General features: G+C 31.9%; 1 protein-coding gene across 7 annotated transcripts in view; it reads right to left on the minus strand.

Annotated features, from left to right (window-relative positions):
• LOC145252782 (E3 ubiquitin-protein ligase PDZRN3-like) overlaps positions 1-12,876 on the minus strand; it is a 596,515-nt gene that overhangs the window by 100,916 nt on the left and 482,723 nt on the right. For all 7 annotated transcript variants that reach the window (XM_080112716.1, XM_080112718.1, XM_080112721.1 and 4 more), the window contains exon 4: positions 1,130-1,225. In XM_080112716.1, coding sequence (XP_079968842.1) covers positions 1,130-1,225 — 96 coding nt within the window. The remainder of the gene's footprint in view (positions 1-1,129; positions 1,226-12,876) is intronic.

Raw genomic sequence — 12,876 nt, forward strand, 5'->3', positions numbered from 1 at the left:
CCAAATACAATTACCGATTTTGTTTTAAATTCCAGATTCCAATACAATTACCGATTTTGTTTTAAATTCCAGATTCCAAATACAATTACCGATTTTGTTTTCAATTCCTGATTCGGATACAATTACCGATTCTTTTCTAAATTCCCAATTCAAATACAATGATGGATTCTGTTCTAAATTTCTGATTCCAATACAATTACCAATTCTGATTCTTTAAAAATGTCTAAATATTTCGCTTCTCAGATTACCATAAAAACACATGCAATATGTGCATATATTTTTGCAAACATAAAAATAATCCTGTTTGAGGCTGATTCATTATATATTTTACTTTTTCTGGCAGTTTAAAAATCATTAAATATTTAAAATTTTATCATGAGTACCAGCAATGGTAAATTAAGTTTTGAACAAAAACCAAAAAAAAATGAACAATTAAAATTGTAGCATTGGAAAATATTTTTTCCAATTCCATTTTTCTGATTAATCATCCACACACTTTTTCATATATTAAAAAAAATGCCAACACCATCACAATTTGCATGATTAAAAATTTCTTGCTCGTGTTATTAGATGACCAAAAAATAAAAAATTTATCTCATTAATATTTATCATTGGCTGATTTTTTTTTTAGTTCCTTACACTAATTGGCTTTATACCTTGTCTGAAACGATTTCCATAAAAAAAATAAATTTTTGAATCTGGATAACAAATGACGTATCTTTTATTTTTTGCTAAAGAAATTTAATGATTTCTGGATGCATTTAAAAAAAAAAAAGAAAGCCAACTACTCTAGGGTTACAATCAGGATTCGGTTCTGGGATTCGGGAAGGAGTGAGTCACTCTCTCGACAACAGCACGTTTCTGCCCTCTTCTTTTCCAATCGACCACACCTGGCCTTTCGCCACTAATGTCACACCGCACAATCTGAACGTCAGCAATACGAAATTCTTTTCAAGAGAAGATATTCACAACTCTTTTCTTTCTCAAAAAGCGATGCAGATACGCCCGGTACGGTTTTTTTTTGTTTTTCTTTTCTAACCATATACCCCACAACTACATCATAATTTGGTTGATAAATTACTAAAGCTTTGCTCATGACCGAAAATAATAAAAAGCAAGTACGACTTACCTCTCCAATAAATATATCAGTCATGTCATCATCCAAAGATCCATAGCAAAGAGTGAGACCCAATTTTTCATTGGAATTTCTGTGAAGAATAACTTCCTGAAAACGAAAAAAACAAAAAAAAACTTTTTTAAATTAATTGTTCCTTATATATTGACAGCATCCCAAAAAAAAAAAAAAAAAAAAAAAAAAAAAGAAGAAGAAGCAAAACCTTAAAATCAACGTCTAGCGAAGTGAGGTCTACGTAGGTGTTCTTATTTAGTCTGCCAGAGGAAGAACGGTGGATGACATTGCAAGGATATTGAGGTTATCTGTTGGGACAGCACAGGAAATTATCCACGATCACCTGAGTAAAAAAAAAAAACCTTGCTTAATTTTTTTTTTTTTTTTTTTTTTTTTTAACAACGAGGTCAGCTGCAAGTGGGTGCCAAAGATGCTTATTGAAGAACACAAACGAAGGAGGGGTTGAGTTGTCCCAGCATTGTCTCTCCCGCTGTTAGAAAGATGAGTTTTTGAAGGTGGTAACATGTGACGATACATCGGGTTGGCACTACGAGCCTGAGTTCAGACATCAGCCCATCGAGACGAAGCATGTAGGCTCTTCAGTGAAGAAGTTCAAATACCAGTGGTCCATGAAGGTGATACTCACGGATTTTGGGGACATGCGAGATCCAAACACCATTTCATTCCTTGAGAAAGGAAGGACTGTGAACAGTACCAAACAAGATGAATTGTTGAGAGAAGTCAAGAAAGACAGAGAACAAACACAGCGGTCATCATTCAGGAGGAGTCATCTTGTATCATGACAAGGCAATGTCTCACACAGTAGCCCAAACTATGCAGACCATCAACGAGCTGAGCTGGGAAGTGCTTCCGCATCTTCCTCACAGCCCAAACCTTACCGCTTCAGACTTTCACATGTTTGGTCCTTTAAAAGCGTTCAGGAGAGGCACAAAATTTGAAAGTGACGATCAAATCAAAAGTATTGTGAGTGACTGGTTAAGACATCAGTCAAAAGACTTTTATGCTGACAGGATACGGAAGCTTGTACACAGATAGGGAAAGCATGTGACATTGCTGGGAGACTATGTTGAAATAAAAATTGGAAGTTTATATATGTATTAGAAATCCTTTTATCAAAAAATTGCCCTTATATATTGAATGTCTTTCGTATATTGACAGCTTCTTGAAATTGAAAAAAAAATTTTAAAAAAGGAGCAATTGAAATTAATTGTTCCTTATAAATGCATTCTAGAATTGGAAGCCATGTTTAGTTTCAGAAGAGTTTCCGATGGTTAGCTATTCTATACAAGTCCTGGAGATGACGAATTTTCAGTGGCTAGCTGTTCTGTACAGGTCCTGGATTTTATAATTTTTCAGGCAAAGAGCAAAATATACTTCTCGTGTTGACATGAAAAAAATATGTGCTGGAATGCTAAAAGATTCAATATTTTTATGGAGCAATTCTGGTTTCTGATTGGTTGATAGAAAAACGTGGTTCAATTTGATTCGTCAGTTCCTATCGCCAGTGTCTATCAGTAGAACCTGTCAATTGTTAGTGATCAAACTTTCCTTCTATTAAAAATATTGCAACGTGCATCTTTAGAATTTTGCTCATCATTTAGGTATGCTTATCATTAAATGGCAAACAAAGACTGTTGGGCGTTCACGAATCAAACTTGGTGGATAAGGTCAGAGATAGAGTTAACTTTATTTGTATCAAATATGATTGGATTGTAAAAAAACTTGGTGAAATTTATTTCATAGGTGGCATTTTAGGACGAGGAGATGTTCATCCTGTTGAAAAATGGGTGCTTGTGTAGAATTTGAAACAGATGTAACTAACTGGCCACTCGGCTTTGTTCGGAATATGACGATAATCACCGACTTTCGTCGATTATCAAATCGTAACAATGCTACTCAAGGAAAATACTGCAGAAAACATTTTAATATAATAAAATCACAGAAAAGAAATGGCCTAGTGCAACAATTTCTATTTTATTCATATAATAAATTTTTCAAGTATTTTTTTTCAACGAATTTGATTTGGTCAAACAAAATTGAACAAAACTAATAAGAAAACCGAACTTTTTATGTTTTTCATATTTTTAGCAAATGTTTAAAAAACAGAACTTTTTTTGCATAAAATAAAATATGCATCAAGTGCGCTTGAAAGCCAAATTACAACGCAATATTACGAAAATAAACAAATGTTTTACTGTTTTGTGTTTTTTGTTTGTGTTTTTTTTTCATGTATTATTATTTTTTTATTTTGCATTTTTTTTTCTTTATTTTCGTAACTAATGTAAAGTAAACTTTTTTGTTGTTTTTTTTTTCCTTTTACTGAATTTTTTTTTTTCCTTTTACTGAATTTTTTTTTTTCCTTTTACTGAATTTTTTTTTCTTCCTTTTACTGAATTTTTTTTTTTTCCTTTTACTGAATTTTTTTTTTTTCCTTTTACTGAATTTTTTTTTTTCCTTTTACTGAATTTTTTTTTTTTTTCCTTTTACTGAATTTTTTTTTTTCTTTTACTGAATTTTTTTTTTTCTTTTTACTGAATTTTTTTTTTTTTTCTTTTACTGAATTTGTTTTTTTTTTCCTTTTACTGAATTTTTTTTTTTTTCCTGTAAGATGAGGCTGGGCAACAAATTATTTTTTTAAATAAAATTAAGACAGCCGAAATATTCCCTTAGGATTAAGCAGACTTTTCTACGGTCGCATCAGATGATGTCAAACTGGTGTGAGAAGAGACAGCATATGTGGAAGAAACTTCGCCAATTCGACCGGGTAGTTTTCCGATATATGATTTAAGATGGAGACAAAAGGATCGTTACCAAATTTCTGTCTCCACATAAACTCGAAGAAGAAAATTGTTGAGAAACTCCCGTCTGGTCCTGTTGAACCCCCCCCCCCCAAGATTGTCTGATCCTTTGCCGCGCATTGATCGGCGTCTTACATCAGATTACAGTCAAAACCTGAGCGCATGATGTCATGTTACGAACAAAGCTGAAGTGGACGATTAGTTATGTCTGGTTCAAATTCTGCACAAGTAGCGAAAAATGTGTGATTTGATAAGTTTCATTCATCCAAATTACGTGATCAATTGACGCCATTATCTTTGTTCATATTTATATCTATGGCGCCATTCAAATCCGAACCTCCATTCACCAGAAACTAACGAGGGAAATCCATTTTCTTCATGATAACAGCAAGAATGGAATTTCATGCATTTATTTTTTTTTGTGTGTGTGTATTTTTTTTTTTGTGTGTGTATTTTTTATTTATTTTTTTTTGCGTGTATTTTTTTTATTTTTTTGTGTGTATTTTTTAATTTTTTTGTGTGTATTTTTAATTTATTTTGTGTGTATTTTTAATTTATTTTGTGTATTTTTTATTACTTTTTTGTGTGTAACTCCCACGTCTACGCTGATAAACCAGACACAATAGACCATTTCCAAGACACCATTTACTTTCAAAGGAAATATTCTACTGGAAATATGAAATTCACAAATGATCGTCAGTCGCTTGTCAAGGAAGATGATGACGTTAGGTTTTTGCAGTTCCTACCGGGAGGTGTCAATGTTGTCTTGAATACAGTACCTGATATTTACTAAATGGTCACTCATCTGGCACTGACCAGTGATCTAATAAGAACCGGGATGCCAACATGATTACGCAATATATGTATTAGCATAAACTCATACAACTAGGATTAACTGAAGTTTATTTTTGTTACCAAAATCCTAACTAAATACGATAGGCTCTCGCAGGAGTAAAAATATGAGGCAAATTAAATAGCAAAAGGGTTTCAATTTGTTTAATATATATACTAGACTACTCGTGCCCCGTTGGGTCAGTATGTTACATTAGCTATGGAATTAATGTATGAGCGTTGCACTTGTGACGTAAAGAAAACATTTTTTTTGTGACATAACAGAAACTTTTCTATGAAAGTATATTAAAATGAAAAAAGAATATAGATAGGTTTCTATGAGTTGTTCTATTTATAATTGTTTATTTTTTAGAAAAAAAAACTTACAACCATTGAATTATAAATGGGTTGCCATACTTATAGGTAATGTGCACTGAACAGATACCATAATAAAGTTAAATTCAAATTTTGATATATTTTTTTTTTCAATGAAATGGTTAGTTGAAAGTACAGAATAGTTTAAAAAAAAAAAAACACTCTCCATGCTAAGAATGTTTTTTTAAATAGAAAATGAAAATAAAATGTAACTTTTAAAAAAATGTTTTCGGATTTATTTATTTATGTTAGGAGTGTAAATAAAACAAAAAGTGAATAAATCGCCATTGTAAAATCGTTCTGTTTATAATTGCTTATTTTTTATTAAAAAAAAATTACAGCAACTGAACTATAAGTGGTTTGTTTGCCATACTTATAGGTAAATGTGAACTGAACAGATAACATAATACTTAAAGTTAAATTCAAATTTTGATAGATCTTTTAATTTAAATACGAATAAAACAAAACAATTAGGACGATGAAAACGTACACAGTAAAACAATACGTAGTAAAATGCTCTTATGGCTGTCAACGGATTAAAGTAGATTTATTTGTAAAAAAATTGCGTTAAAATAACTTAAACGTAATACGGAAATGAACGATGTAAAAAAAAGCAGAAATTATTAACAATTGTTTATTTTAAACGAAAAATAATGTTTATTTGTTTATGCTGTTATAGGTTTATGTTTATGTACGCATGCGCAACCGGGAGTCGTAAACCGGATGTGTGGTTACAACACCCGTTACAATGCCATTTGAGTTTTATAATTACACACACACACACACACATATATATATATATATATATATATATATATATATATATATATATATATATATATAGAGAGAGAGAGAGAGAGAGAGAGAGAGAGAGAGAACGACAGAGAGAGAGAGAGACTTGCAAAAACCAAAACAACAAGGAAAAAGATTACTTCACATTTGTATTTTTTCTAATGTTATAATTGTTTCAACATCAATTATACAATTTAAAATTTTATATTGTTCAAAAAATATTCGAGGTTGGCATCTCATCAGACTTATTGAAAAAAATACAAGGTTAATATGTATCTGAACATGTTTTCCACCTGTTATTAACGATATCAAGCAGTGTGCTCCGTCTCATCGTGTCTTGATGAATCTGCTCCCGGTGTTTATGAAAATTTTGGGGCTCTTATTTTCGTATTTCTGTTTTAAATTAGGGTGAAAATTGTTAAACTTGAATTATCTTGACTGTTGCTCAATATTAGAGTCAATTTACCTAGCTTAATTCTTATTGATATACACAACATTGCACTGGTTAATAGATTTATATAATTATTTACTAAAATAATTATTAAATACCTACACACAGTAGTGTTTCATCTTTTCAGGAATCATCAGCGCCAGGTGACACGATTACCGGCGGTTGGGAGATTCGAACCCAGCAACAAAGCTATATCTGACTCCATTAGCAAAGACCAAATCCACACTGCCCTCGTCAACTAGAGTAATATTATTGAAATTTAAACATTTATTTTTAAATGTCTTAATGTCTGTCAGAGTGATCCAACGATTATAACATCATTATAATATATATATATATATATATATATATATATATATATATATATATATATAGTGCAAAATTTTGTTGAAAATTCAAAGACTTATACGTTTTCTTTTATATAACCTTCGTTTATTTCCAGGATTTTTTCCATTACAGCTATTTCATTGACGAGTTGGCAATTTTACAATTTATGTTTCCATAAAAATATCCTGTACCCATCAACTTCTTCAGATGATTATCCATTAGATTTTTACAACAAAAGGTATATTTTTAACATGCTGGACATCGTATTCGGTAAAAGGATTTCCAAAGCCATGCTTCCTCACTTCCTCCATCGTTTGGTGTTATGTAAAGATAGTCTTCCGTTTCAACCCGTACTTTCGTATTTTTATTTTTTATTTATTAACTAGCGAGGGGTACCCGGCGTTTCCCAGGTGTTTGGATGTGTGTGTGGAAACTCCGGGAGTAGGGTGGGGGAGTAAGTATGAGGATCGAACCCGAACCCTTGAGGCAAAGTTGTAAATTAAAGTGTGAAAAAAAATGTGTGACGTTAACCATTGCCCCACCGCGAGATGCTAACGGAAACACGTTTGAATCTATTTAATTACTTGGATTTGGCAGGTGCCCGTTTTAATGACTTAATGAGGTCAAGATTGACTGCGGGATAGTATTTCATTTACTGCGGAACGCTTCCCCCCCCCCAAGATGTTATAGGAAAAAGACTAACCCACATGCGGCGAGCGACAAATGTTGAATATTTATCTTCCCGAAATCGAGCAAATTAAATAGACAGGCGAGCTTCGTTGTTAACTGTGAGATATTACGATTTATATGTGATAAAAAGTTTTAAAAAGTTGTGAAGCGACCGACCACTGATCTGAAAAAAGCCTTTTGTAGGCATACAGAAAAAGCGAACACACATAAAAACATACATACATTTTCGCTTTTATATTTATAAATTATTTATTTTTGTTTTAATTTTTCCTTTTTTTCCTATTTGTTATTTTCCATGTATGTTTATATGCATATATATGCGTGTATATATGTCTGTATAACATCATGATCTGCAAATATGAGCTAAAGTGACCGACTTTAATTAAACAGTAAAATGCTTAACGATAAGAAACGAGTTTCTTAAAGGGGATGACAGAATTATTTACTAGTGTTTCATCCTTTCGGGAATCATGCAGGATGTCAGGATTAACAGTGGTCGGGAGATTTGAATCCAGCAACGAAGCCATCTCTGACTCTATTAGCAAGGACCAAATTCACACGGCCACCTTCATATATATATATATATATATATATATATATATATATATATATATATATTAAATTGTAATTCAATGAATTTTAAAAAAATTCTCATTGAAATGAAATGAAGTGGTTGAGTTTCATATCAAAGAATTTTTATTATTCTAATCAAGACAAAGAATGTTTGAGAAAATTAATCTCCTTAACCTATAGGGCTTTGATGTCTACCATCTCATCAGAGGAGAGAAAATATTAGCAAATAGTTATGAAGGTATGCGCCCTATTTGCTAAAGTCAGTGAGACATGGAAAGTCAAAGTGAAAATAATGCATTTATCAGAAGTCCTGTATCAGGAGGATTTGTAGAAAAAGGATATGAATGTTTTTTTTAGATCCAGCTTGCTTGGTAAAATCCATGTTATACGTTTTCTACATCAGTTTGGTAATAATGTTTTCTCTCCTCGGATGAGATGGTAGACATCGAAACCCTATAGGTTAAGGAGATTAATTTTCTAAAACATTCTTTGTCTTGCTTAGAATAATAAAAATTCTTTGATATGAAACTCAACCACTTCATTTCATTTCAATGAGAGTATTTTTTTTTAAATTCATTGAATTACAATTTAATTTATTTGCTCTATCTTGCATATCGAGCAATTCTTGTTTAGATGGGATAACTTTTAGAATATTACTGCCAGTAATATTTTGTAAACCTACAATCTCACGTTTCCATAACAACTGATTGTTAAATAAAAATTATTCTGAAGTATATATATATATATATATATGTATATATATATATATATATATATGTATATATATATATGTGTGTGTGTGTGTGTGTGTGTGTGTGTGTGTGTGTGTGTGTGCGCGCGTGTGTACAAAACTGGTATATATGAGAAATTGAGTTTATTCTTCCACATCAGAGGTCCTAATCAAATTTGCATCAACTACAGGGCAATGATAGAGTTGACAGGATCACAATAATATAATCACTTTGATAAACATGTACACGCAAATCTGCATGAGTGTGCAACACAGACAAATTTAGAAATATATTCAGTCACTAAAAGGCCGTAGACAAACAGATCGACTTGAATCTACAAAATGAAGTAGAGTTAGTAAGATTCTCATCAGCATATTCAGAAAGCAACTAGATTCGATATAGTTATTTATAGAACTGAAGTGCTTATCCCAATTCTATAATGTCACTTGTCTGTTTAAATGTATGTATGTATGTATGTATGTATGTATGAATGAATGTTTGTAACTTTTGACAGAGGCGACGGATTTTTACGAGATCAGTATCGTTTTCAAGCTCGCCCCTTCAGACGACAAATATTGACAAATTGGTCAAAAACATTAATTCCTTCACACTCAACCAGGCACTTTTCTACAAGGAGGGGTCCCTTTTTTGCTGATATTTTCGAAAGTCATCCTTTTTTAGATTGACTAGCCTTCATTTAAACCTTCACCACTTCCAGTTTGGCGATGGACGCAACAGCAAAGACGTCACGTTGTTTTTTCACATTCTTTTCCTCCTTCGCGGTATGGGTTCGAGCCTGCCTGCCTACTACCACTTTTTTTCTTTTTTTGCTCAACACACACCTCCAAGTTAAGAGCAGTTATCAGTGGGTTCGTATGTTTGTATGTTTGTTGTATGTTCAGCTAAAAGTCCAAAACTACTAAACAAAGCGCTATAAACTTTGTATTTCCTTGGTCAATGTTCCCTGGATCTACAATATCTAATATATCTAAAATCAAAAAAAAAAATTGTTCTATGAAGGTCAATTAGGCTTGATTTTATTAGAAAGAGCAACATTTTTCTTGCAGTTTTCAATGCATTTATATACTAAGTCGTAAAAAATTAGTCATTATTCGAAACATTCTGGAAATAACATATAGTATAAAGGAGAACAGATGGCTTTAACCATTTTTCCGACAAGACACAAGTCTGTCATCAGATATACTTCCAAGCAAGGTGGTTACCCATTTGCACATCTGGATGTAGTGTTTGCCGGCACTGGGTATTCAAAAAATGGCCACCCATCTAAGTACTCACCAATTCCAACATTGCTTAACTTTTTTGTGGATATGTTTTAGCCATAAACGTATATTACCGACTGTTATCTATATAATCTATTTCCAAAATTTCAGAAAAATGTATCATACATGTCTTAAGTTTACTTGAAATATATACATATACTAGCATGGGTGCCTGGCGTTGCCCGGGTGTTTGGAGGTGTGTGTTGAGCAAAAAAGAGAAAAGTGGTAGTAGGAAGGCAGGCTCGAACCCGTACCGCGAAGGAGGAAAATTATTTGATAACTAGCATTTCGGCCTGGCGTTGCCCGGATGTTTGGAGGTGTATGTTTAGATTAAAAAAAAAAAAAGAAAAAGCGTTCAATTTTTTAAAATTTTACCTCTATTATTCATGGTTTTGGGCTCAAATCAAGTTATTAAGTTAGATATAGGTTCCTTGGAGATGGATCTAAAATTTAAAGTGTTTAGACACAAAATTGTCGGAGGAGTTTGGTAGAGTCTTCAAGGGTAAAATCGTTGAACTTTGACCCCCTTAACAACCAAATTTCTGGCCGAAAATGGATTACAAAGATTTTCCCAAATCTCAGTATCCTGAATATCAAATTCCGAGTCTGTAGACTTAAAATTGACAGAGTTATTGCGTAGGGAAATGTAGACAGACACACACCACAAACACGTTCACTTTTATAGATATACTAGCATGGGTGCTGGGCGCTTCCCGGGTGTTTGGAGGTGTATGCTGAGGAAAAAAAATAAGTAAATTTGTAAAATTTTGACCCCTATTATGACGGATCACATAGATTTTCCCAAATTTCAGTACCCTGTATATCAAATTTTCAGTCTGTAGACTGAAAATTGACAGAGTTATTGCGAAGGAAAACGTACACAGACACACAAACACACACACATATATATATGTATATATATATATATATATATATATATATATATATATATATAGATAGATAGATAGATAGATAGATAGATAGATAGATAAATATAAAATGGAAATTAGCCAATGAAAATGCTATAAATATGATTTTACTAGCAAAATACTGTCTATTAAAAAATGTCTGTGTTCATTTAAGGAATATTTAGGTAGCAATTACATTACGCAGAGAAGGCTAAATTGCAACAATAAATAAACAAAAGGTTTTAAGCTTAACTGAAAAGAAAGGAATTGTTTGACGAATATTTTTTACAGTAAGAAGAGAATATCTAGTGTTTTAAAAGATATGAAGTGCAATAATTTTAATTAAATAAATAGCAGACATATCCGTATTATTTAGCTAAGCAATATTTAACTGAAAATCGGATCCATCCTCAAACCCACGGTTTCGAATTCTTGCAATGCAGAGCCAACCCTCTTTTCCTTAGTAGAGAAAAAGAAACATGTATTCAACACCCTAAGAAGGCCGCAGGGTACAGCGACCGAAACGTTGTCCTAATAAAACCCAAGATGAGAATAATTACCGATTCACCAAAATAATACAAACATACCTTCATATATTATTAAATATACTGCAACATTATCATTCAACGTAAATTATGAAAATAAACGAATAAAACCAGTGTGGAATAAGGCTAACTTTTATAACTATAATATACTAGCAAGGAGACTCGGCATTGCTCGGAATTTAATGAGAATCAACAAATGTTCCATACTTTTATTGTCATCAAAATCGGTGAAATCTCCCATTTTCAATCAAATCGATTGATGCTCTAGTTATGGACCCACCATAGTGCACAGGAAAGAAGTTTCACATGCCTTCTTGCAATGACATAGTTCACTGTACATTGTTGTCTACATTGCACTGTAGAGAATCCTCTGTTGATCTTATAAAATTATTTTATATAATGACTTGAATTAAAATTTAAAATACAAAAGTCAAGTGTCATGGTTTAATTTTGCTCTAAACAGAAACGTTCATTTCGAACGTGGCCCTGTCTTATCAAAGAATCTACTGCTGATTTAATATGCCGGATCCTTCTGCTTGTGCGGTGAAAAAACTTCTAAAATGCACTTATGATGTTAGGCTGTATAAGGGTGTTAACTTCAGTAACAATTGGACTATTTTTTATTTAATCATTTTTTTAATTAGCGATACTTATCAGAAGCGATCTAATACAAAACTTATCACTTTTAGACACATTAAGTACAATTGTGTGATTTTTTTTTTTTTTTAAATAGGCCTAGCGATTTCGGAATCCATAGGAATTTTTTTTATTCGATCATTTTTTCGTTATTGCATCAGAAAAAAACGAGTTAATCGGTCGGTGAATGAGAGAAAAAGTGTAATAAAAATTTTTTCCACGGTGATTCAGTTGTTAGCATAAATTTGACTAACAATAAAGAAAATATCGAACAGGAAAAAAATAAATAAATAAAAAACTTAAATCGATTGAAATTGCAAATTGTATTATGTAGAACACTGAACAGTATTTGCACTGAAAGAGAGAAAAAGATTATTTTGCATAGATGTTTGCTCGACAGCTATCCCGGCCAATTGTAAAGGGGACAATCCGACACTACGTATTAAACATAGAATATATGTTTCATGTGTAAGACGAATATAAGCTAGCGAAGTATTTAATGGCGTCGCAAGCATAACAATATTTTTGAAAAGCTTTCATATCGTGGCAAGAAGTCAAGTTATATAAATTAATTCATCCAATTGACGTGACATTTAAGAACTCGTGGGCTTAAATTCCAACAATTAATGAAATCTGAAGAAAAGAAAATGTATTTTGTAGATTTCCCGGAGGTACTTTTTTTTTTTACTTTCTTAATTTCTTGTAAAGAAATTCTTTGTTTATTTTTTATGGTAAGCAATAATTGTTTGCAAGAATTAGAAAATAAGAGTGAGATTAGAAAAAAAAAAA

This window comes from Euprymna scolopes, chromosome 29 (assembly GCF_053919585.1).
Source record: "Euprymna scolopes isolate OS-2025 chromosome 29, ASM5391958v1, whole genome shotgun sequence".
NCBI lineage: Eukaryota > Metazoa > Mollusca > Cephalopoda > Sepiida > Sepiolidae > Euprymna > Euprymna scolopes.